Raw genomic sequence first — 27,159 nt, 5'->3', positions numbered from 1 at the left:
TGCTACTGCAGCTACTCTCTCACTCACTAAGCAAACAGACCACGTTGACTTGACCTTGAATGGCTGACCGATAAATATGTGTCAAAGTTTCATGCCAGATATTTCTCACATTTACATAGGCTACATATGAGGCCTGTTGTAAAACTCAAGACGGTTATGAAGCATTTATATTAAATATTAGGGTAATTATGAACAAGTTGATGCTATTATCAAGGATATTTTACCTTTTATATCTCGCAGTATAAATTTTGCAGGTGTGTATGATCTGTAATTATGTAGGGGCAACAGTCTCAGAGGATTATGCAACTATAAAGAAGGAAATCAAGTTTGAATAATGGAATGCTATTGTCACCTATTGACTGTTGTAGTATGCTGCAAAGAAAAACAAGACATTTCATTTACATGTCGGAAATTACTTGAGAGGTATTTTTTTAGGATAGGCACAAAGGTTTGGACTTGGTATATCCGCTCTATGGTACATTTTGTTTTTTCAACGCCCTACTTTGATGTTGAGTAGTGTTACACCATTCCACCACACAATAAAGAAATTAATGTGGAATGTGTGCTTCCACGCACCCACTCCTTAAACTTTAGTTAGATGCATGATTCTGTTATTTTTATTCTGCTGTGAATTGTACAGAATTTCTTAATTTTAATTAAATAATATCATGTTTCATATACAATAATATATTTAAAGATTTGTACTAATTTAATATGCCATATTTTTGCAGATGGAAACCAAACCACACCTGCTGCTTAACAAATGAATGTGACACCACAAACACGACACAAACACGCACCAAAGAATAACCTTTCAAAAGTAAATTACGATTTTTTATAGTCTCCGTTCAATAAACAGCTCCATAACTGACTATCATGATAAGCTTAAGGCAAATAAAGACTGATCATATTGATCTGTAAGGACATTAACTTTTAGCAATAATTCACACCTAATTTTACAACATTTGCCCATCTTATATAGCCTAGCCTATAACAAGATCCTGCAAGTAACTCATTAGTCAAAAAGTGCCCACATACCCAAAAAAAAGTCCTTATATATCAATATTCAGCAATGTAGGCCTATTATTTCTTATTTTCTTTAAGAAAAGTTTACTTTTAATGTTAATCCTTTAAATGTTATTTTCATGGGAGAAACAAAAGCTGTATTTTGAAGAAAATACATTAATATTAAATATTTTATCTGCAAATAATGAATTATTGTATGCCTATGTTTGTATGTAAAATATCTAGCCTATCTAGGCTATAAATAAACTAATTAATTCATTAATTCATAAACGAATAAACGGAATGGTTAAAATGCATACAGACAAGAAACCAGACTGATAATGTAAAAGGTTTCCAAATTTAATTGGTAATTGGTAGTCGCATGAAGTCTGACGGTAATTTTTGAAAGCCTTGTTAAAAAATGAGTCAAAAAAACTACAACTCCCATTCAAGTGAAAAAGATCAGCCTTCTTTAATGGTAACAAAATTCTATTGGTTAGCGACTGTTTGACTGACTCTACTCTAGCCAATCAGCTGTCTCCTAGATGGACGGAATGTGGGCCATTGACCGGCGTAATGCCAGCGCGAGAAAGTGCCACGACTCCACACAGACATCGACTGACTCTTCAAACTGGGAATAAGATTTTTTTGTTTTTTGTTTTGTTTGTTTTTTTGCCTGCCCGGTAAGGCAGTTACATTCGAGATTATCACTTCTGTTTAAACTCTTCCTGAAGTTATTCATCCAACGGAAATCTGCCGCGAGAGAAGGTGAGATTTAAAGCTTTTGTTATGGCGTTATTCATTAAAAGCTTAAAAGATTTTCAGTAGCAATTAGACGTAAACTTTGATCTCTCCCATTTATCTACTCTCCTATTTAACTAGCTTATAACTCAGATGGGTTAAATATATCGTATTGCAGTTACGAAGCGAATGGCATGACTATAATAAGTGGCTTCACATTTTGATTTGGGTGATGCTCCGTTGTAGGCAGACGCAGACAGTTAATATCAGCTTTTCCTTTGTGAGCTAGAATAGAAAGCGGTCCATTAAACAACACAGTTCAGCTCCTATAACTGCTTTAATGTCTGTAGTAAGGATCCGATAGTTGTTTAAACATAATTTTGGATGCTCGTTCACGTTTTGAGGGAGTAAAGTACAACCTTTTGAGTTTAGAAACTCTCACCCTTGATTTCTTATTGTAGCGTATATTCATTCAACAGATACCTCCAAGCGAATGGAGTACAAACAAAAAATGTTTCAACTAATATTTATTAGCATATAACTTGCGAAATAGAGCAGTTTGTGTGCCAATTTCCCTAGGAATGTATCATTCAGTTACAGATGGCCACTAAACCTCTTTATTGTATGTATTTTCCCCTGAAGGCTTGAAATATTGTTCTTTCTTCTGAAATATGTTTTTTTTTTTTTTTTTTTTTTTTTTTTTTAAGCTATGCATTTGTGCTTTGGTGCACTTTTGAAGTGTGAGGTTGGTATGGCAAGAATCCCATGGAAGCAGCAGAGTATAGAAATTTGCTTTGGCAGAAAGCAGTACATGTTGGAATGGAAAACTCTGTTGCATAACTCAGTCTTCTACCAAGCGCAGTGTTTGCATATTGTATAGATCAGTGGTTCTCAAACATCCTGGAGTACAAATAGCCGTGCACATTTTGTATGTCTTCCGCATCTATCACACCTGATTCACCTCATGAGCTCATTAGTAGAGACTGCAAGACCTGAAAGGGGTGTGTGAAATATAGGGAGGCATACAAAATGTGCAGGGCTGGCCTACTCAAGGACCGGTTTGAGACCCATTGGTATAGGTCTGTGGTTCTTAAACCTGTCCTGGAGTACCATCTCACTATATCTGTATGTCTCCCTATATCTGACACCCATTTCAGGTCTTGCAGTCTCCACTAATGAGCTCAAGAGTTGAATCAGGTGTGTTGGATGAGGGAGACATACAAAATGTGCAGGGCTGGTGGTCCTCCAGGACAGGTTTGAGAACCACTGGTATAGATTATGCTTTTTTTCGTCAAATTTTATAATGGAAGTTAAGGGTAACATGCTTGAATCTTCTAGAAATGTGTTTTTTGGTTGAATGGACCTCCTTTCCAAATTAATAATCTGGATGCTTCTGGAACTGGCAATGTCTATAATGTCATGTAAAGTTTAAAACATTCTTTCTTCTCTTTAGGCCAACATTCAAAAGCCAGCTTTTATGTCTCTAGAACAAATGCTTAAATAGTTAAGTGAAAAATGTTTGATAAAGATAATAATCCTGGAATAAATCCTATTTTAAGGATAAAGGAAATCCTGGGGTAAGATGGCATCACCTTACTCGAACATTAACACTTAAGGTGCCACTCCTGTGTTAAAGCCTTTAAGTGGGACTTTAATTGAAACAATGTAATTTATATAAAAATGCCACAAAACTCACCCCCCTTCCCCCTGTGTTTTTATTTTATTTTAGAAAGTACACTAGCAGCCATGGACATCTATGATCCTCAGACCCTTGGAATAGTGGTGTTTGGTGGCTTCATGGTTTTCTCAGCTATTGGGATTGCTCTTGTCTCAACGCTTTCCATGAAGGAGACCTCGTATGAAGAAGCTATAGCCAAGCAGCGGCGGGAGCAAGGGAGGACCCAATCCAGTCAACGATCAGACAAGAAGAAAAAGGACAAGACCGCTGAGAAGAAAATTCGTGGTAAGAAAAAGGATGATAAGCCCAATGGGAAGCTCCTGGAGTCAGAGGCCACCCCTGAAGTTACAGAAGTACCAGCTGAGACCAGTCCTCTAATTCCTCCAACCCTGGAACAAGATTCCCTAGCTCAAGCTCGCCAAACGTCCCATTCTCAAAAGTCCACTCCACCTGCACCGGCCCAGAAGTCAGCTCCACCTGCCTTGGGCCAGAAATCTGCTTCACCTACCCAGAAGTCTGCTCCAGCTCCTCCTGCCCAGAAATCCTCCCAAGCAGCTCCTCCTGCCCAGAAATCCTCCCAAGCAGCTCCTTCTGCCCAGAAATCCTCCCAAGCAGCTCCTTCTGCCCAGAAATCCTCCCAAGCAGCTCCTCCTGCCCAGAAATCCTCCCAAGCAGCTCCTCCTGCCCAGAAATCCTCCCAAGCAGCTCCTCCTGCCCAGAAATCCTCCCAAGCAGCTCCTCCTGCCCAGAAATCCTCCCAAGCAGCTCCTCCTGCCCAGAAATCCTCCCAAGCAGCTCCTCCTGCCCAGAAATCCTCCCAAGCTGCTCCTCCTGCCCAGAAATCCTCCCAAGCTGCATCTCCTGCCCAGAAATCCTCCCAAGCTGCTCCTCCTGCCCAGAAATCCTCCCAAGCTGCTCCTCCTGCCCAGAAATCCTCCCAAGCTGCTCCTCCTGCCCAGAAATCCTCCCAAGCTGCTCCTCCTGCCCAGAAATCCTCCCAAGCTGCTCCTCCTGCCCAGAAATCCTCCCAAGCTGCTCCTCCTGCCCAGAAATCCTCCCAAGCAGCTCCTCCTGCCCAGAAACCCTCCCAAGCAGCTCCTCCTGCCCAGAAACCCTCCCAAGCAGCTCCTCCTGCCCAGAAACCCTCCCAAGCAGCTCCTCCTGCCCAGAAACCCTCCCAAGCAGCTCCTCCTGCCCAGAAACCCCCCCAAGCTCCTCCTGCCCAGAAACCATCCCAAGCTCCTCCTGCCCAGAAACCATCCCAAGCTCCTCCTGCCCAGAAACCCTCCCAAGCTCCTGCCAAGAAATCCTCTTCACCACCTACCCAAAAATCTGTTTCACCTGCCCCTGCCCAAATGTCAGTTCCAGCTGCTCCTGTACAGAAGTCTGTTTCAAATGCTCCAGCCCAGAAAGCTGTCCCCACACAAAAATCTACCCAAGCCCAAAAGGCTGTTCCAAATGCTCTGGCCCAGAAATCCTCTCTACCTGCCCAGAATACCGCTACATCTGCCCTAGCCCAGAAATCCATTCAACCCGAGCAAAGACCCAGTCCTGCTACACTAGCTGTATCCTATCCTACTCCTGTAGATGCCCCACCTGCCCCATCTCCTAAAGATAAGAGGAAGAAGAAAGTCAAAGCTGAGTCTGCTTCTGCTGAGGTTCAGCCCAAATCAGTGGCTCCATTGGAGGTGATTACCAAAAAGGTTCCTGTTATGGCAGTGCCTCCAGTGGGCACTCCAAAAGCTGCCCCAGTGACTGGTTTGCCAGCCAGTGCAGAAGAGGACAAAAAGGATGCTCCACCGAAGAAGAAAGCAGGATCCAAGAAGAAGGCAGAGCCAGGTATGCTGTTATCTCCATTAAAAACAAACAAACAAAAAAACATGTTAAGTGGTCATATAATTACTAGGCAGACCTGATGGAAGTAGAGGAGCCTGCCCCCTCCTGGTTCTTGTTGAAACTCATTTTTTTAAAGACATTTCACTTAATTAGCATTAGGGATGCTAATGAATGATCAATTTTTAGTCTTTTTAATTGGTAAAAACATATTGATGGTCAATTACACAAGGTCATAATTAGATTGTGTATTTTTGAGGTACTGGCTCATAAGCAAAGAGTGTGCATCAGACACTCAAGGAAAATAGCATTATGGGGTATCCTAGAGAAAGATATTTTTTTATCAATTAATACTTTTATTAAAGTGAAGATCATTTATAAATGTAGGAAAATATCTCCATCTATGATAAAATTTAAGCGAAATGTAACTAAACAGATGAAGTAAATGTACACTTTTTCGCTTACTCCAAATTTTCTGTAATATACACAATATTCTATGCACATTTGGAAAGAAAGTAACACTTTTTAATAGTAGAACAACATATTTAATAGTATAACTTTTTTACTTCACTACATTCCAAAGCCTAATATCCCACTGCATTGGATAAAAACATTGTCCTTGTTATTTTGTATTGAAGAAATTGTCACTGAGATGAGAGAGCAGTGTCCAATTCGTAAACAAGCTGGTTCTTTTCATATAACCTGTTAAATCGATCCGCACTGAAAAATTCATTCATCACTTGGACTGGTCTGATTGCAGCACTTAACAATTTTCTGAATTCACAAGTCTGACACAAAATGAGCCAAGAATAGGAGATCCTTAGAGCGTGAGTGTGTACATGACTGAAGCCACTTGAATATGGACCATATAGGTTAACATTCTTTTTAAATTATAATTTTTATTGTTTTTAATATCTTTATTTAATAAATATCTATTTTAATTTTATGTTTGCATCAGGATCCTCATTCTCTTTATCAGTTAATGATGTAGTGTCATTTTTGTGAAGTGTAGTGGATGTTAATTTTAGACCCGGAAAATGAAAAAAAAAACCCAGTCCAAATGATTGTGTAGGACCCAGGTATGTCTTAAAGGAAGTTTGGCTTCTGTATGCAATAACAGGATACTTCTGATTGGTTTGCCAGACCCTTAAACACAGAGATAAAACTCTTTTGGCTAGACCACACAGATGATATCTACATCTGAGTTGAACCTGGAAAACCTGAATATATGGTGTATGTGAAGTGGCTGACCCAGAAGTTTATATGCGTGTTACTTCCTGATGTCATTCATTTAAGTCAGAGTACCGTCTGGATTGTCTCTTCTGACAAATAGCACTGATGTGCTCTATTTCCTTTGTGGGTGGGGTGTTGGAATAGCGTTAGTCCTTATTTGCTGATGTTGGCTCTGATTGGTTACAGAAAGCTCAGAGTGGGTTTATGTCTGAATTGCTACTCGCAGGGGAATGGAGGAAGTGAGCTGCATTCTTCTGCTCATATGCTGGATTTCATGCACGTGTGTGCTATTTCACAGGCTTTTAGGTTCATGATGTCTTGAGTTTAATTTGAATATGTCCTGTTTCATATTCTGGACATGTCCTTGATTCTCATGCTGTTTGCATAAGTTTGGCTTTTTGTTGAATTGAAATAAAAGTAAAATAATTTAAATATTTATAAAATACGTAAACGTATTTTACTGAATTGCAAAACATTTCAAACTTGTTTTACCTGGTTAAACTACTAAAATATATAATTAAAAAAAAATAAACTAAATGAACAAATAGGAAAAAAATAATAAACATGAACAAAATAACTACAATAAAATAAAAAAGAACTATAAAATAAAAACATTAAAAAAAAAATTAAATACTGTAAGATTATATTATTGAAACTAAAATGTTTCTGTCAAACATTCTGTCTGAAACTCTTTTGACCACCTACCTTCACACATACAATCCTTAAAATATCCTTTTAATCCTTGAAATATTTTCAATCACTTGATGAGGTATTGTACTGCTTTGACCATGGGAAAATGTAGAGCATTTTGCAGCAGCGCACAGGTAGGTTTCCAAATGCACCCAGAATTCCACTCCTCTCTACGAAGCTCAGCCCTCTTGGCCCTTGTTAAAACAATACTTTTGCCTCAGCTCCTCCATTAGGGGAGCACACAAAGGCCTTTAGTGACTGGACAATAGGAGTTTATCGCAAGTCCTGGGTGCCATCTCACCCTGGTGCCACACTGCCATGCTGCCACTGTCTAAATAACACAGCGAGTCAATAAAGAACATGTTAGCACATGCACACACCACTGTACGAGTCCAGTATACTGTTTTGTACACGTCATTCCCTTTAAGCTGCACTTGTTTGGGGTTTTCGGTTTTGTTTTTATTACTGTGCTAAACTGAATTGGCTGCTGCTCCTACTGTGGGTGTTTAGGAGTGTAATAAATGGATTGGAGAATTCACTCATAAACACAGACTTTAGTAGACACTGTGCTGCAAAGCTCTTCTTAGCTTTCTGATTTGGTGTCAGAACCCCATACTGGCACTCCAGAAGGGGGCAAATGTATTTTCTCAGTGGATAGAATTTCTCTCCATCCACTGTAACTTGCACATAACCTTAATGATCGATCTGTTTTTATCTTTCTCTCTAGCGGTGGCTGCAGACCCCGCAGACAGTCCGCTTTACCTGCCCTATAAGGCTCTGCTTTCCACGGTGAAGAGTATGGTGTTCAGTGAAGAAGAGGCCCAGAAACTCATTGAGATTCTATCTGATAAGACAGGGATTATTCAAGATACATGGCATAAAGTAAGCCAATTTCCTAGAGATTATATTTTAATGAGTATCCTTATACACATCTCTTTATTAAAACTTAAGCAGGAAGTTTGTTTAAATGGTGTTTTGTGCATGTTTATAGGCCACACAGAAGGGTGATCCGGTAGTTGTGCTGAAGAAACAGCTGGAGGAACGAGACAAGCAGCTGGCAGCTGAGCAGGGGGATTCAGCAGCTGCTAAAAGCCGACTGAGGGATTTGACTAAAGTGAGGCCTGAGACAAATTATTGTTAAAAAAAAAAACTGCATACCATACACATCAAGTATTATAAGTACTGAAATGCAGGTCGGTAAGATGTTGTAATGTTTTTTTAGTTTCTTTTGCTCACTAAGGCTGAATTTATGTGATCAAAAATACAGTAAAAACGGTGAAATATATTTGTGAAAAATATTGTGAAATATTTACAACAATTTTCTATTATCTATTTTAAAATGTAACTTATTTCAGTGATGCTAATGCAGCATTTGAGCAGAGTTACTGCAGCCTTTAGTGTCACACAATTCTTCTAATATGCTGATTTGGTGCTCATGAAAGTTTCAATTTATATTGGAAACAATTGTAATACTTAATATATTTATGGAAAACATGATGTCTTTTTAGGATCCTTTTCAGGAAATTGTGAAATTTACTTTTGTAATATTATGAAATTATTTCTTTTGATAAATGTAAACGTACTTGATGAGAGACATTTATGTATGTATCAATATCATGACAATCCCAAATTTTGAAAAAACAATTTGTTTAGCAGATAAAATGTTTAATCACTACAAAGCACTTGAACAAGAACTGATGGCCTATTTTCATGGCAGATCATGACTAGTGTTTGGTTTGTGTTTGTGACTAGGAGCTGTCTGTGGAGAAGTCAAAGGTGGCATCTGTAGAGACCAGGCTGAGCTCTCAGCTGAGCAAGCGAGAGCAGGACATTATTGCCCTGCAAGCACGCATGCAGGCCAGTTATCAAGATCACCTCGCTGAGATTCAGCAGCTTAATGCCAAAGTGAGAATTCAGCACAGGTTCTCTACTGTACACCTGCATGGCAGCAAAAAGGCACAAATAAATACATTTAGTAGGGCAGAAAATAAAAAGAAATTGAATGGTAATTTGGGTAAATAACCTCAATGACCTGGCTTAAGTATGCTAATGAAACTAGCATACTTGACTAATGAAATGTATATATTTAATTATTTGCAGTAGACTGTACCAGCGATGGTGGTTTTTTTCATTAGTATTAGTTGTAATGTCAAATTAGGTAAATGTATTAACTTTAACAGGATTAGATGCTTTTAATTAATCACATTAGTGAGCTTTGGCAGCCCTAATATTTACGTGACCTTCCTAAGCCTTTTCTGTTGATTCTCAGATCTTGGCTCTCCAGGACCAGTTGGAGAAAGGCCCTAATGCTCAGCTGGCCCGTCTACAGCAAGAGAACTCCATCCTCAGAGATGCACTTAACCAAGCCACCAGTCAGACGGAGAGCAAGTATGAACCTTTCAGCTCCTGCCAAACCCCAAAATGTCTTGCTTAATTTATCATTTTCACAATAGTGACAAAACATTGCTCAATGTCAGAGACCACACCTTGTTGTTTAAAACTTTTGACCAATGACACTGACAATGCAAAAGACAGGGCAGCCGTGGTTGCCTACTGAGTTCTTTTTATTTTAAACTTGTGCTCACCTGATCTTTGTGTGCACTATTCTTCATAATTTATCAAATATATTGACATTCTGCATCTATTTAAATTTAATTTTTTCTTTATTGGTCTAGACAAAATGCTGTATTGGGCAAACTTTTTTTTTTAATGGTTTTAACAGAATTTCAAACTGATGAATATTAAAAAAAAAATAGTCTTGTTAGTATTATTATTGTTTCTTTTTTTTAAATGTTTTTTTCAAGTCATTTGGACTTTAATACTACACTTCAGAATGGTGATTTCTCCCCCTCTCCCTCTCCCCTTCAAAATGTTTTGGGGCCCAACAGACAAAATGCTGAATTAGCCAAACTGCATCAGGACTGCATTCGGCTGAATAAGGAACTGGTGGAGAAGAATGAAGTCTTGCAGACTGAAGAACAGCTCAGAAAAAATCTGGAATCTAAAGCTGCCACTGCTGAGAAACAGTTGACCCAGCTGCAGGTCAGAAGCCCATCTTTCTTAAACCATTCTGTGCACCAATCATTCCTGTTTAGTTTGCTGAATTGTAGTTCGTTTTAAACAATAAGCTGAAAACAAGTGCCCAAGCAGTGCCACTTATGAAGGAGTTCAAAATGGCACTCTAATTCTTATAAAACCTCTCCCAGCATGATCCCTAGCCTCATTAGAGCATTCTGCTACCACTTGCTGTTCAGCCTTGCACATCCGCAGGTAGGCATGCTTAGTTTCTTGCAATCTGTGTGCGTGTATTAAAGAAGCATGATTAGGCTTGCTGGTAAAGCTCAGCTCAGACTTTGACCCCCCCCCAGTGCTGGTGCCTCTACTAATGGGATTGTTCACATGCTGGCAGAACATTTGATTGCCAGTTTGATTGCTCAGCAGTGCTTCGTGGGTTGGAACATGGCCCAAGCTACAGGGAAGCACTTCTTTGAGCGATCTGGAATGTGAGCCTGCCTAAGCAGTACCGTTTCAGACAGAAGTATCTGATTATTCATACTGGAAGCACAGATAAAATGGCTTTGGGTTTGAGAACAAACAGCATTTCTTTGCTAATCCACTGCTACAAATCAAAGGCTCCTGGATTAAAAGCAGCCTTTTGTTGAAGTTTTTCCTGAACTCATTTTGAGCATCTAGACAGTTTACTGGCATGGGAGAGACATGGTTAACGTCTGGAGAGTGAGTGAGTCATTGTGCTTATGTTACGTTTGCATAGTCCCTTGTTAGAAATTATTTTAAGTAAACATCAGGACCTAAAATTAATTTAATGTACAAAAAGTAATTGGCCCCAATCCACACGTTACTATATTAATACTGTTTTATAGAGGGAAGTCAAATTACAATTTTCACTTGAGATTTTAGAGCCAAACTACAGGGGGGTAAAAATGACTTTAGATAGATGGTAGCATAATCTTTGTATTTTTTACATAGAGATTGATATGTCTAATAGCACAATCTGTTGTTTGTAGCAATCTTTGCCAAAAGTGATAGTAAAAGTTTTTCATGCCTGTAACTAGAAGTATTGAAGGTCGAATATTCTTTTAGATTCTGTTTCTTAACAAACTTTTCTTTGGTATCTTAATTTAAAACCTGATATTGTTCAATCCCAGAGATATTGACCATGACATTCAATATTTTGACTTTCTTCATGTGTGTTTATCTTTCATTAGGAGAAAATGTTTTTTACCTGCGGACCTCGTTTTTTTTAGTTGACAACGAATGACCCAGATGTCACTTGGTTTTGATAGTTTTTTTTGTGTGTGTTACAAAATGTAATTTAATTGTAATAAAATGTTAGTGGATCCAGCAAGTGTGATTTAAACAAATATAGTTGGTTAAACTTAATTCTGTAATGCATAAGCATGATCAAACTACTTGTGCATTACAGAATGCTTCGTTCATTAAGACTCAGCAGAATTATGCGATCAAACTTGACTTGTTTTCTGTTTTCTCGTTGTTTGTTTCCTGCAGGCAAACTGGGTAAGCAGCGAACAGGCCCTGCAGAAGCGTCTGGAGGAAGTGAGTGAGGAGCTCAGACAGACCCAGAGCAGCAGAAACAGCCTTCAGACACAATTTGAGCAAGCTCAGAAAGACACCACTGCTCGAGCAGGTCAGCAACCACTTCGTTCATAAGCAAGGAAGCACATTGTAGAACCACAAGATGGATCCAGATTGCTTAAAATATGTTTCTGTATAACTGGAAAAGCAAGATAATGGTTCTATGTGGGCTTCAAATCCTGCAAGGTGTGATAATTGCAGTATGACCAATGCAGCCTTAAAGAAAACACTTAACCTCAGGTTGCTTTGGACAAAAACATCAGCTATATGATGATTTAATAAGAAATGTGTTCTCTTCCTAACTGCACTGTTTCAGAGACTCAAGCTCATGTGGCCAGTGTGGAGGCGGAATTAAAAGAGCGGACCAGACAGTTGGAGAGTCTGCAAAGCCAGCTGAAACAGATACAGGCAGAGAGAGAGCAGCAACTGGAGGCGAGCCAGGATAAAGAACAAAACCACAATTCAGAGGTGACGCTCCACTTTTCATGTCCCAATACATTTATCTGTGTCACTGTATAATAGTGATGTATTAGGTTATGTGTGTATCAATCATTTAAATTCACCTTATATAAAAATTTCATCAAATGATTTGTAGATGTCAAATTGAATAAATGGGTTAATTTGTTAACTGTTGTTGTTTGCATGTTAACTCGCTAGTTTTGGCATCCCTATTAACCAGTCAAATATCAGTCTATACATTTTAATTTACATTTATTCATTTAGCAGAGGCTTTTATCTGAAGCAATGTTGTTCAATCCTTCCTCTGGAGGGCCACCGTTCTGCAAAGTTTAGCTTCAACCCCAGTCAACCGCATATGAACAGCTAATCAAGGCCTTACTAGTCATACTAGAAACCAAGGCACATTGGAGCTAAAATCTGCAGGAAAGTTGCCCTCCAGGACCTAGTTTGGAAACCTGTTATCTAAATCAAGTGAGATGCATATATATGATAATATATATTGAGGAGCAGTAGTTTCATAAGAATTTGCATTTACCATCATTACAGGCTTTGATGGCTGAACTGGAGCAAGCAAAGAGCAGGTACGATTTACCATCTCTGTGTGTGCTTTTTTTATCAATGTTTTGTCTTGTTACAATACAAATATTTAATATCCTTTAACAGGGTTACTTGGTGTAACTTGAGATTGGAAAATTTACTTGAAATACAAAAAAATAAAACGTGTTTTCAGATGACAATAGATTTAGTTCTTTTTCATTGACATTTTCTTGTAATTATCAAACTTCACAATTTTAGTACATTAATAAATTTGAATCAACGTTGCACCTTGTTGACCATGAATTCACATGAACTATTTATCTCTAGCTTGAAGGAGAAAGAAAGTACAGTTTTAACTCTTGAAGAAGAGCTGACCCAACTGAAAAACACCATCACCAATCAGGTGCCGTTTCATTAGTAATTTATTAGTAAATAGTAATTTGACTTGTAATGTGTAACCTATATAATTTTTATTTTATTTATTGTACTATCCTATTTGAACCTATTGCATGTACATCTTCAGGTGGATAACACAACAGAAATGCAGCAATTGCAGCACAGGTACATTGGGGATGTTTTCTGCTGCTAGTACTCACTACTACAGTTCAGTAGTGCTTAGTTGATTTGAATCTATTTATTTTATCTCATTTGAATTTAAGCATAAAAGAAAAGGATGAGCAAATAGCAACTCTTCAGGGGGAACTCCAGCAGGTTAAAGAGAGAACTTCAGACCTCAACACGGTAAGTTTATCAAATGCAAACTTCAAACAATTCAACTTATTAGACTTAGCCATTTATGCCATTTTCTTTTAATTATTTATAGCTTGAAAACACAGAAATGCTGGAAAGGCTACAAAACAGGTATTTGTTTAAACAGCCAGGTTACAGCTTCAAATTCATGTTTTTCTTTCACATTCTGTTAAGATTTCATGCCATGTGTTCTCTTTTCTGTCCCTATAGTTTGAAAGAAAAGGAGTCTCAGGTGATTTCGTTTGAAGAAGAGATGAGGCAGTGCAAAGAACAGTACAACACTAAAGTGAGACCCTGCAGTTTGTTTGTTTGACTTTTAAAGCTAAAGTGTATAATTTGTTAGTTTAAAGGGGTCCTATTATGTTTTTTTACTATTATACTTCCTATTCCTATTATACTTTCTTTAGCGTGTAATGTTTGTTTAAACAAGAAAAATGTCTGTTAAGTCAGAGTTATTCGTTATATCGGTAAGCACTGTTTCTGAACTCCATGAAACATGTCCGAAACATTCTCGAAGCCGTTGACCAATTACAACATACTGGACTAATCAGAGCACATTGTGTTTTCGGAAGGAGGAGCTTCATAGAGACTTGAACTAAATGGAGGCTACATCCCAAATTGTGTACTTCCCTACTATATAGATGACAAAAAACAGTATGTGACAAAAGAAGCATATCTGAATTTACAGTACTCAAAAGAGTAGTCTAAGTACCCAGATGAACTGCTACTTTGGGCCAGATTCTGAAGTGTGCATATGAAAGACTTCACCGTCCCATGAGGCCATGGGAGAAGGATTTGTGAATGGTGGTGAAGGGATGCAACTGATGCTAGTAGATAGTCCACATAGTGAATGTAGTGTGTCCACAGATTACATTCATACTATCTATGACATTCTTTAAGTAAGAACTTACTCAAGAAAATGTGTTTTTGGAGGCAGCCAGAGCGTTACAGACAGACTAGGAAGTGAGGTGACGCAACAATGTACAATATTAAAACAAATAAGGTGTTTTTTGAACATTCTAGCATAAAAATCTATTCTAGTAAACCCCAACGCTATATTAAGAGTTTGAAAAGGGCATACTAGGTCCCCTTTAAAAAAGTGTTTTGGAACATTTCTATAAACACGCTCTTCATTTACAGCTGGCAGACAGCACAGCCAAACTGGAGTCACTACATCAAAGGTACATTCAGAACTACTGAAGGTTCCTGTCTGCCACCCACATTAAGATGATTCTTTGATAAGTGTCTTTCTCCACATATTGAGTGTTTTTATTTTATTTTATGCTAATGCTTTTCAGTGTATCTGAAAAAGAGAGCCTAGTGACATCACTACAACAGGAAGTGCAGCAGCTTAAGGAACTAAATCAGTCACAAGGCGAGAGTTACGTAAGTAGCCGAGGCTTTGTGTGGACGTGTCATTATCTTGCATGTACACAGTGATTCATAAAAATATGCGTAGGCACACATCTCATCATGTCAGCTGGGTATATGGCCTTGCTGTATAAAGCAGATTGTTGCAGTGCTCTTGCATTTCCATTTTAGGAGTGTTGACAAAAAGTAACATAGATATATAGGTCTTTCTGTGGGTTAATGTGACCCATACTACTGGTATTGAAAATCAAGGAAGTGTTATTATTTTTTAGTTTCAAAGAAACCTCAAATACTTTTTCATGTTCTCTCACTATTTTTGTTAATTTTGGTTTAGTCAGTTTTTAGTTGTGTATTTAAAAAAATTGCAGTGTGCAGGACCCATGAGATCTAATTTGATCGGTAATGGTCATTAAAGGCCCACTGAAGTGCTTTGGAACGCGCCACATTATTCAATGTGTTGACGTAATTTCCCCTGAAATGTCTCCAGCTGTTAGCAGCTCCTCCCCTTTTTTGAAACCGCCAATAGTGTTTTGTTAATATACAGTTTGACTAGAGCCTTTCTGCTTGGTAAAGCCAGTTTCCTCTAACTGTTTATCATCATAATCTCCTCCATATCGCTTTGAAATGCAGCATTCAGTGCAAAATTCGCGCACATGATCCGCACTGCGCTCGTGTCTGTAGTTTTAATTTAGATGTTGCTGTGGTGCGTGAGAATGTGAAAACAGACTTAATTCACCTCAACTGAAAGCATATTTATTTACACTGAATCGTTTCATATCGCATATATAGTTTGCTATGTGCCTTTCACCAAGCAGAAATTAGTAAATGTGTGAACTGACCGATTTCAGCTGCAGCTTCAGCAGTGTAGGGGGTGGGCATTAGATTCTAGAGAGCATTTTGATTGGACAGATTTAATGAGAAGGTGAAGTCTGCGATGATGTCATCAAAATCTGTAATTTGTTTTAATGGAAGTGAGACGGTAAGTTTTGAATGGTTATTTCTCCTAAATGCAAATTGTGTCATTGTTTTGGATCTCACCAGCTTATTATTAACTTTATGGCTAACATAGTCATACTAAAATCTAAAAAACTTCAATTTTGATTTCAGTGGGACTTTAATTTTCTGTTGGTGAGCATGAATTTTAGCCTAGGATCAGAGAAATCTTTTTAAAATTGGTCTCTTACGACCAAATCATGGCCAAAATCATACAGTGTGAACCGAGCTTAAGACAGAAGATATGTCAAGTTTAAGAGATTGATGTAAATATTGCGTTCAGTTGTCACTGAGCATATAATGTCATTACAGGAGAGTTTGGAGGGTATGCTGAAATCTTTCCAGGCTGAGACCAAAGAAGTTCTTCAATCTCTTTTCCCACACCTCAACATAGATTCAGCACAGGTGTCTAGAATTTCTGTTTTCTTGTGGTTTCATTTCTCAGTTTTGTTTTTGGATCAACTAGTAATGTTGAGTTGTTTCTGAAATGCAAATATATGAAACATAAGTCCCACTCTATGTACACAAAAAAAGTTTGGGGTTGAAAATCAGTTTTAATGTTTTTGAAAGAAGTTTCATGCTTACCAAGGCTGCACTTATGTTATCATATGTTAAATATTTATTATGATTTGAAATTTTGTTTTCTATTTTAATGTAGTTTAAAATATAGTTTATTCCTGTGATGACAGAATCATTACTCCAGTCTTCAGTGTCACATGATCCTTCAGAAATCATTCTAATATGCTGATTTGCAGCTCAAGAAACATTTGTTGTCAATGTTAAAAACAGCTTTGCTGGTTAATATATAAACCATGATACATTTTTGTTTCAGGATTATTTGATGAATAGAAAGTCGAAAAGAACAGCATTTATTGTTATTAGAAGTCTTTTGTAATGTTGTAAATGTCTTTACTGTCAATTAAATTTAATCAATTTAATAAATTGCTGCTGATTTAAAGAATTCATTTCTTTCTAACAAAAAATCTTAGTTACCCCAAATGGTTGTGTTCTTGATCATGTAAAAAAACATTTAAGCGGAGTCACTTTATTAATAAATGGATGTACATATCTTCCTCTAGTCACACCTTTAAATTATATCTAATCCCGAGTCTCTCTTTTCCTTCAGACCAAATGGCTGCAGGACTTTGCTGTAAAAGCACAAGCGGGGCTAAATCAGGAGCAACAGAGCCAAGAATCCCAGCAAAGCACAGAATTGGAGGTGAGCATGCTGCTGTTTTTGGCCTTGAACTATAAGTGGCTCTTTGTCACCCCCTAGTGGACATGTAACAAATGTGTAGTTATTACAATGCTGTTTTTATTCTTTTATAGGGGTTAATGGGTAAACTACAGGCAGCACAGGAGAGTCAATGCACACTACAGTCTGAGTGTGAACAGTACCGGAGTGTACTGGCTGAGACGGTGAGATTATAAAGTAAAAATTTGTTTCAGCTGAATGGGAATGACATTGAGCCGTATTTGTTTCATCTTATTCTATAGGAGGGGATGCTGAAAACACTTCAGAAGAGTGTAGAGGAGGAGGAGAGTGTGTGGAGGACCCAGATAATGGAGTCCGAGGACAAACTGAAGATGGTGGGTCTATATACACTATTAACATGCGCACAATTCTGCAAACCAAGAGAAAGAGTTTTCTTTGATTTATATAAAATGTCTTGTTTTTCATGGACAAGCTGTGTTTATGGATAACTTCTCAGGGGAATTTATAGCATCATTCTACCACCAAGTTTAAATCGGTCATGTTGTGTTTTCATAGGCACTCAAAAAGGTGCAGGAATTAGAAGAGACAACAGAGAGCTTGAGAGCGGTAAACCAGAGCACCCAACAGGTATAGATACAGTCCAAAATGTTCATGTCAGTGCATCCCTGTAAAGTATTGTTGTATTAAATATTAGGATTCCACTAACTGACACGTATTGTTAAAATATGAGGTCATATAAAGTCTTTATTATCTTAAATGGTGAACAGCAATCGTAATCATTTTAAGAGATCTTCCATTTGGGGATGGAAATACAGGCACGATACAGCCTATTAAATTTGAAACTTGATTATAATCTTCAAGTATTCTACAGGCTTGTGGCTTCAGTTCACAGTTGGTGAATACCACACATTTATACAAAGCAATTACTGTTCATGAATTGACAATGTTTACATTCTGGTGTTTTTATTGTAATACGTTTTGGATGGTTGTGAGTGTATCTTTTATATCACTTATCTGTTTGAATGAGCTGTAAACTGAATAAACATTTAAAAATACGTTTGGTTGCACACAAACTAAATCTGTCATTTAATTCAACATAATTTAACACATGGAACATAAATTTAGCACAAATTTAGTTTGTCTTTCATTAAACTCATTATTGTATGAGCAAATTTTAATCACTAATTTGTATGTATTAATATAGTTGCACACAAACCAATATCGATACAAAAAAAAAACGAATTGTGAGGATTTTAAAATTGCAGTTACCCTATTTTGAAAAGCAGTATTTCCTTATAGGATTACATGTTAGAGAGATACTGCATTTATTTTGAGATGTATTGGTTTGTTCTGTATGGACCTACAGCATTTTATTTGTACAGATACATTTGATTTTAAAACCCTGCAAGAAACAAGATTACTTCAGTAGTTTGAACCAATTGGATATAAAGAATTACATTTATAACAGTGCTCAATTTCTAATTGAATCTGTATCCTTATCTTTCCATGTTGTTTCTCTGAGTGCAGCTGGAGGAGAAAGTTGCATTGCTCGAAGCCCAGTTGGAGAAACAGCTGCAGTCAGCTTCAACTGACAACCAGAGTCAATCTGAAGAGATGACGCATGTGAGTGCACACTCCTGCCAATGCCTATTCACTAAAACACAATATGAGATACAAAAGCTTAGTCATATGACATACAAAAGTCTTAGTCATTCATTCCATTATACAGTTTGTTAAAAATAAGAATTTGTCTGTGTGAATGAGTTGATCGACATTGTGAATAGGTCTTGAGTTTCTGATGCGTAACGTATATGACCTCCTTGTGGCTGGTTCTGCTCTGCCATTAAACAGGTTGTTTGTTTTCAGTTGAAGCAGGTTTTAGCAGAATCTGAAAGACAGTTGAGTGTGGCCAAGATTGAGGCACAGACACAGAGGGAGGAACTTTCACAGGTTGGTTTGTAATCCAAACATTTGCTAATGGCTTACACCCATTATTCTTTGTTTACTCTCAATCCTGTGCCAAAAAAAACGAGGCTTTGCAAAGAAAAAAGCTGTTGGTTTGTTGAGTGACAGCTTCCTTTTCCAGGTCAGGCAGCAACTGAGTGACGTGACAAAGCGAGCTCAGGGAGTGGCGGAGAATGGGCAGCCTGAGGCGGAGGAGTTTCAGGTTAGGGTGCGACGCAGAAAGGCACCCTGCACCTCACTTGGCAGCATTAGATGGACTGTTCAGTACTATGGCTTAAAGCTGCACGATTTATCGTTAAAAGATCTCTATTCAAACACCCACTATATCCGCTATGTCTTTTACCATGGCTGTTTCATTTCGCACTTGTCAGCAGACCGTGAGCAGAGCGTATTTTTTCGCTGCCCATGTTAATGAATGAGCCAGCCGTCCGCCATGCTTCCGTTGTGAACGCTCTCATTCCTAGATATGGGCAGCAAAAAAAATATGCCTTGAAACAGGCTTTAGACCAAAGACTTTTGTTACCCTTTTAAAGTACGCACTTCAAAATTCAGCTTCACAATCTTAAGCACACATTTCGTTATTTATTCGTTACAAACATTTGAATGGCAGGGGACAACTGTGTACTGGGATAAGTTTATAGATTTGGTATGGACATTGATATCTAGAAATCAAAGCGCAAATCACCTTTTTGAAAGTGTTTGGCGTTAACGCACAAATGTATTAATACATCACAAGTCATTGCTTATTATGCCAGGAGGTGGCAACGAGACTATTTAACAAAGTGTGTCATCAAATCATTCATTCAAGACTAAAGAGTTTTAGGTATTCACAAATGCTGATTAATCTAAGAATGGAACAATCCTTTATAAATGAGATGTCTCCTTCATTCAAATAAATTAGTTCACGCTTTAGTTTAAATTAATGTACTTTTTAAACGTACTGAGGCAATGAACATTGTCAGAACCTCTTATTTTGTTTTTGTTGGGAGAATCGCAATCTCAATTTATCCAGAATCGTGCAGCTCTACTATGGCGGTCTCAAAATGTCTTCCAAAAAATTGACGCTGACTACGTTTTGAGACAGTTTGTATCAATGGCCACATGTTATTATTTTTATTTACAAAAAGTCAGTGTTAAATATGACCACATTTTTCAGACATATGTTTCAATTACTTTACCATATATTATTTTTGGTTTTTGAGTATAATTTTCCCCTATACTAGAGGCTATAATTATGTCCCATAAACACCTTTGTCCTATCCAGCGCTGCCAATGAGGAGGCGTTTTACTCATAATTCTAACCGTTCATATTTCAGCATTTTGTTTCAGCAGCTTCTGTTAACCAAGGCGTCTGTTTTCACCTCTGAATGTCTCCTCCCTTGGGTTTTCTCTCACTCTCACCCTTTTAACTACTAATATTTGTCTTTTGTATTTGAAACTCACATCTTTCTGAGTATTTTATGCTTGTTTTCAATCAAATGTTTTAATGCAGTATGCACTAACGCAGCTCTTGTGTTGGATGGCATGGAAAGGTTTTGCAGTAGCTCTCATTGGTTAGCTGACGTGGTACTGTTTTGTTGGCTTGGTCAGGTCCAGGCTCAGCTGGAACAGACATTGGAAAAACTGCAGGGTGAACACGCTCTTAACCAGCAGCTCTCTGCAGAAGTGGAGCAGGTACAGCAGTGACCTTGTTTTTTCTTGATTTTTAAAAGCCTGTTTTTCATTCAACTCCTTATTTAATCCTTTTTAGGCTCACGAGGCCATTAAAAGACAGCTTCAGAGCCATCTAGAACAGATGAAGGAAGCTGAAGACACTGCAGCCATGGGTGATGTTGTTCAGCTGAAGGTACTAAATGATAACAAGTATTATGTTTTTGTTCCTTTTGACGTTGTGTGTGAAATCACTCTCAAAGGATGAAACTTTACATTTTGAATGTGGCCTTTAATGCTGACATGAAAATAATCCTTGTGACTTGGTGTTTCAGGAGTGTCTAGAGAAGGAGCGAAAGATGACCAAAGATTTGGGCCAGGCAGCCACCAAACTTCAGCAGTTGCTGAGAAACAGTCAGGACCAACTTGCCAAAGAGAGAGAGAAAGTCAGAACCTTGCAGGATCAATTCCAAGACAAGGTAAAAACATCACACATAATAAGATTGTACAGCAGGCACGTGCAGTGGGGGAGCTTTGGGTGCTCAAGCCCCTATCCTTTTTCAAAAAAATCAAAAGTGCCCCTCTCAGACAAATATCAATGATAATTTATTTGTGGTGAATAAAACAAAATAAAGTTGACTTGTAATTACATGACAATGTGTACAGAACAGCTCAAAAGTCAGGAAATGTTTATTTTTTTCATGTCAGTTGGTGTTGCTATGGATTGCGTGCGTTTTACTGGCTGATTTTCCACAGTCTGTTCGGAAACGGCTCTCGATCGGCCCATATTCATAGATGCCACCTACGTCACTACCAAAAAGAACGCTGCCATATTTACAACCGATCTCACCCAGTGGCCACCCATACTGCCCATTTGAAAGAGAGAGACAGAAATACCTGGAGAAAATGTCTATTTTAGGCTCCGATCCTTATGTTACCCCCAGTTTTATTTTGTCCGTTATTAAATATAATATATCTTGTGCATAACCCCTTCCCATACAGTGAGGATCACTTGAAAGCTTTCAAGAGTACCGATGCATATCAATATGCTGTGGCTTACGACGTGTCAGTGGGAAATTTTTAGGCTCATATTATTCTCACATGCAGTTCCAGATGCAGCGTTTTGACTGAACCTCTTGTACTTTTGCTGTATGAGATGAGAACACATATTTACAATTTTCTGGGTGTTAAAAGAGTCTGAGTTTGTGATATATGTCCTTATTTCATGCAAAACGCTAGCTCGCTCTCTGTTTTTTGCGTTTGTTTTTGTGACCCATCACATGCACACTTCAATAAGCCTACAGAAAGCAGGTTAATGCGGTTACATGCAGCACAAAATCTGGGTAAGAAGCCCAAAACTCCCTATATATATATATATATATATATATATATATATATATATATATATATATATATATATATATATATATATATAATATTCTATATATATACATTCTGAAATTGATTTAATGTCAATGTTGGAAACAGTTGTGCTGCTTATTTTTTTATAACCTCCTGCTGTGATACTCTTTTCGAGATTTTTTAATTAATAAAAAGTTAAAAAGAAAATCATATAGTAATATTTCACAATATCAGGCTACAACTTTTTTCTATATTTTTGATTAAATAAATGCAGGCTTGATGAGCATAAGAGCAAAAGAGACTTCTTGCGAAAACAAAATGGTAACCAAACTTTATACACACACAGAGATATATATATATTTTATTTACTTATTGCCCCTTTTTTAAATTTGAGCCCCTGAAGAACTCTGCACGTCCCTGTTGTACAGTAGCACAGATCAGTGGCGATTTCTTTAAGACTGCAAGGGAAGCTCGGCTTCCCTTATAATGTCACAAAATTAATGGTCAAATATGTACTATTATATTAACATTCATCAAAACGTTCATCTCAAAGACGAGTTTGTTCAGAATCAGTTACATATAGCAGGTCGGCTGACTCGATTTCCTTCTCATACATTCCCGCAGCGTCACAGTGCATTTCCCTATTGAAGCCCAGCGTCCATTGACTTTCTTTTACTGTCTATGGGGCTGCTTTGAACGTTTTTTTTCAGCGCTTCGAAACTAGACGGTCATTGGATAAACGCTGCGATTATGTCCCGCCCACGGACGCTCAGCGTCTCTGGGAGTGAATGGGGAGTGGGCTGGCCCGGACTCTGAGCTTCTGCGTGATGATTGGAGGGTCTGCATCTCCTTTTGACTGACAGCGATTCTGTACTATAAGGAATCACTGAAGCTATTCGCTCTCAGTCCCATTGCGGATTTCTCAAGTTCAGTCGAAATAAAAACTGCTGCAACCTATTTCTTTGATATTTGCTTGGCGAAATTGCTTGATTTTCATCATACATTTCACACAATTATACACCACATTCCTCGTTTCAGTTTTACAGAGTTTAATATTTTTTTAGATCGTTCATTCATTCACAGGGTAAAAGACCATTTTCTTGAAAAGGAACGTAGGGCAGAATTTACTTTTAAATAAATAAGACAATTGGCCGAAAATGAGCTTCCCCTCTCTGACAGACCAGTAGCCGCCACTGGCACAGATGCATATTAATGTTGTTTATGTGCTTTGATTTCCAGGAGGGTGATGGAGAGCTGAAGCAAGGCACTTCCGTTTGAGGTGGAAAAATGTTGTGCCAAAAATTGCCTTAAGACGACCAAAATGAAGCATTCCAAATTTTTGATTTTCTTCCCTTTTTTGTAATTTCAAGTCTTGGGAGTAAATTGTATGGAGACTTTTAGAGAAATCTAAACTTTATTTTGGAGGTGTGCTTGAACTTTCACTTTACATTCCATCTTAAACCTTCTGACTATGTCAGAAATTATTCCTCAACTGCCTTATTATTAGTGTTCTCGCATCTCTCCTCCTGATGTCAGTGTTAAAAGGGAAACTGTATGTACGTTATTCGTACATCAACTAGTGCAATTAATTACTTGTAAGTGAATAAGAATGCATAATTGTATGGTACATGGGTACAGCATTTGGAATGCCCTCTCTGTAGCTGGCTTCAGCACCACTGTGTAAGTTTGATAATAAATAATAAACAGCAACATGGCTTTCAGTGTTTCAAAAAATGGCTATTTATTTTTGCATGGGTGCATCTGGCCTGGCTTTTGAATTAAAAATATACTTTGGGAAAAAAAATTATAATCCCCAATGGCAGTAACTGCGTTAAAGTATTTGGTATCTTTTGTAAAATAATTAGTTGACACATTTTTTTGGAAAAATGAGAGACGATGTTTTTCAAAATTACATGATTTTATTTTTCAAGTACATGTTGCTTTAGGTAACAGCCCAACTGTAGTTTTTTGCATGAGATTTTGGCTGTCACTACTGTATTTGATGGTTTGTCATGTTGGTATTTGCTGAATAATGATCATTAATGTTTATGGATATAATAATGGGGTTTTATCATTTGGTCAAATTACATATGAATACTGGTTCCAATGAAATACAGAGTTTAGTGGTTAATTATTACTTAAAAACACCTCCAAGTTTGGTCAGTAGTCTTATTGGTGTAATTTTACACACTTTTTCCCTCCAGAGATTTTACTACACTCCGCCCACCAAGTTTCTCCACAAGGCTTGATATATCTCTGTCTGTGTGGTCATTAATTTGCCACTCAAACTTCAAACCTGTGGGGGGAAAAAAGTATCAAAAATGAATATGATTTGGAACCATGTGTATTGTGAAAAACACTTTAAAAAAATTGAAATCTTCATTATAACATTAAAAGGACGATAACCAACCTGGCATTTTGGCTTTGAGAGCACTCTTTGAACTTGCATAGAGCATTTTATTCCTCATGGGGGCGTCCTCAGGGGCACTAAAGATAAACAGATGGTGACATTTCAAGAGAGGAAAAAAAAAAGTGTTAGGAAAAAGTGCTGTCTTAATGGCTGCTTCACACAAAATGCATTGTGTTCCACTAAGTTGCTTTTTAAATATTTTTTCTATAAAAATGTGTGCAATATGGAAATCATTGACTGTTGCACCATGTCCTGCATGGGCCCCACATTTTATATATTTATATATATTTTTGAAACCCTGCCATTTTAATTAGGATATCAAAGCTACAGCCCAAATATGTCCACTCTTTGTAAGAGTAGCTCATCGAAAAGGCATTATTCACTATTCTTACTAATATCACTAATATTCTTAGCACAGCCACACAGAACACAAGCCTGCAAAAGTAGATTGGTGAGTTAAAAGGGCCTCGTACGAAATGATGAAGACCAGGTCCTCCTTCACACTCTCCCTGTTCATATAGCTGCAGTCGTACAGGGCGTAGCGGCACTCATTGGAAGGAAGCTTGCTGATGATCGTCTTGAAGATGTCCCCTGTGTTCTCCACATCTTTGACCCTCAGGCAGTTTTCTTGGTCCACTATAATGCTCTTTTGATCTGCACTAACACGCATGAGCACAAATTTTAACCTCTCTTGCTCTGAGGTACCCTGGAGGCGCACCCTGATTGAATCATAGTAGTGTATCACCTCATCACTGATGGCTACACCTGAGGCCTGGATGACATAAGGGAAAGAATGATAAAACATGCATAAGTGATAACTACAATTGTGACTAAGTAGGATTGCATTTTCTTCCAGATGACTTTGAGGAAGTCACAAGTGAAACAAAGCAGACCATTGTATAAACCTCATACAATTATCTATATCAGATTAGGCACAAGGCTACCACATTTTTTTCTACATTTGATAGGTATTGCCAATCGTTATATATGCTTTAGTTTAAGGTACGAGATGGAAATCTGAACCAGTTTGCGTCTTCACATTCCATTCCTTTACAAACAAGTTGAAACAAGAGGCCGGGTTACACCTCAAGATGCTGCGAGTTAAGTAAACTCAGGAATGTATCTGAATTATATTTTGCTTTCCATTACAGTGACTATGTTTATAATTTTACATGCAACAATAGTATGAGTTTTTCACCATAGTAGAACCAGTCAGACTTTCAGTTCACCCAGGAACCACTAGTATAACTATAAAAAAATATATTAATTTACGTTATTTTACTACCGTTAGGCTACTACATTACATACTAATCACATGATTAGTTAGAAAGTCAGGATATAGTTTTAAATGTCATGGAACCTTAAGTTATATGCTATATTTTGTCCACATGCCCCCTGGGGTAACTTGGTGGACATCCAAGGACACCTTGTTGAAAACACTAGTAATAACATCTGAAATGGTAATCACAAAATAATACTGCATTCAGAAGGTCTTGCAAGTAATTCATAACCATTAATCAGACCTTACGACATACGGAAACTTTGATGTAAGGTGTGGCCCAAAATTTTTAAACATTACAATAAATAAGTGAAAAATTCACAATATAGTCACTAAAAAGTACTTTTCCACCCAGTTTCACCAACCTGCCAATGTATTTATTTATTTATTATTATTATTGCTATTAATAACTAAAAGTGCATAAACCACCCTATTCATTCACAGTTCAATCAGATTTAGAAGTTTTTTAATAAATAAATATTCCATGTCGTTCTTTAATCAATAAAAGACCATTAAAAACATCACAAGCAGGAATTAGCATAATGCAGTTTCAAATAGTTATGGATTGAGTTTAGCAGGCTATATCACACTGTAGCACACGCAGCCTACGGTTTTAATGCAAATAATTGCATTGCATTAACAAGAGCAAGTTTTTACCAACTGGTTTGACGGCATGCAAAACGCACACTGAAAGAAAACTGCCCAAGTCTGAAGACTTACCATGCCTGCCGCTTGTTCTGAGACGGAAGAGAGAAGTGCGTAGTTGCTCTGAACAGTACAGAAGCGACTCAGAAGCGCGCGGATGTGAACACGCCCACTTCAGAACTGAACAGTCCCGAATGACCCGACTTTCCACCTGTTGTCCGCAAATGCAAACACCTTTAAATACGGGATGATTGTGTCGTGTTGTCGCCCAATTATTTATATTTCGTACTCGTGATAAGAAAGTCAGAGAAAAGAGATAAGTGTGTAGGGCACATGAAAGAGTTTCAGGTGATTCAGACGCAGTTTGGAGGTGGAGACTGAAGAAAACGCCCTTATAAGGAAGACAGAATCTTAACAGAAAGCCTGACAAAAATCCTTATTTGGTGAGAGGGGCACACATATTACATTTGTATTTGCATGGATGGATGGGAGGATCCAGGTGTAAAATGTATGACACCTATAGGATAAACAATCATGATGATATTAGACCAGCAATTATTTTATGTTTATAATGATGTTTTTTTAATGAAGTGATGTTTTTTAACAATATGGAGTATTCTTTTTTTTCTTTTCTTTTTTTTTTTTACCTCAAAGAACACTTTAAATTGAACATTTAATGACCTGTAAGATTTAAAATATGCATTCTGAAAATTAATTTGCTGGCAAAA

The 27,159-nt window shown here is 37.7% G+C and overlaps 2 protein-coding genes across 3 annotated transcripts; one reads left to right on the top strand and one right to left on the bottom strand.

Moving 5' to 3' along the window:
* The first annotated feature begins 1,564 nt into the window (after positions 1–1,564).
* Positions 1,565–23,831, top strand: rrbp1a (ribosome binding protein 1a). Of its 2 annotated transcripts, XM_067421140.1 has the most exons (29): positions 1,565–1,773; positions 3,476–5,263; positions 7,908–8,062; positions 8,172–8,294; positions 8,933–9,085; positions 9,450–9,568; positions 10,069–10,222; positions 11,708–11,846; positions 12,111–12,262; positions 12,800–12,834; positions 13,118–13,193; positions 13,314–13,351; positions 13,450–13,531; positions 13,614–13,651; positions 13,751–13,826; positions 14,681–14,721; positions 14,839–14,926; positions 16,217–16,309; positions 17,031–17,123; positions 17,234–17,323; positions 17,402–17,494; positions 17,676–17,747; positions 18,648–18,743; positions 18,987–19,070; positions 19,207–19,287; positions 20,676–20,759; positions 20,836–20,931; positions 21,071–21,214; positions 23,337–23,831. In XM_067421140.1, exons 2-29 carry the CDS (start codon positions 3,493–3,495, stop codon positions 23,373–23,375), a joined length of 4,305 nt encoding a protein of 1,434 aa, XP_067277241.1. In that variant the 5' UTR covers positions 1,565–1,773; positions 3,476–3,492; the 3' UTR covers positions 23,376–23,831. The 2 variants fall into 2 exon arrangements, with proteins under 2 accessions (XP_067277241.1, XP_067277242.1); XM_067421141.1 differs by lacking the exon at positions 19,207–19,287.
* A 165-nt stretch (positions 23,832–23,996) lies between these two features.
* Positions 23,997–26,721, bottom strand: cfl1l (cofilin 1 (non-muscle), like). Its single transcript, XM_067421169.1, has 4 exons — positions 26,507–26,721; positions 24,981–25,279; positions 24,508–24,584; positions 23,997–24,393 (listed from the first exon to the last, which is right to left on the bottom strand). The coding sequence occupies exons 1-4, from the start codon at positions 26,507–26,509 to the stop codon at positions 24,281–24,283; spliced, it is 492 nt and encodes a 163-aa protein (XP_067277270.1). The 5' UTR covers positions 26,510–26,721; the 3' UTR covers positions 23,997–24,280.
* Positions 26,722–27,159: the final 438 nt, after the last annotated feature.

Source organism: Pseudorasbora parva, chromosome 17, assembly GCF_024679245.1.
Source record: "Pseudorasbora parva isolate DD20220531a chromosome 17, ASM2467924v1, whole genome shotgun sequence".
NCBI lineage: Eukaryota > Metazoa > Chordata > Actinopteri > Cypriniformes > Gobionidae > Pseudorasbora > Pseudorasbora parva.
This window is presented reverse-complemented; position numbering and strand designations above follow the sequence as displayed.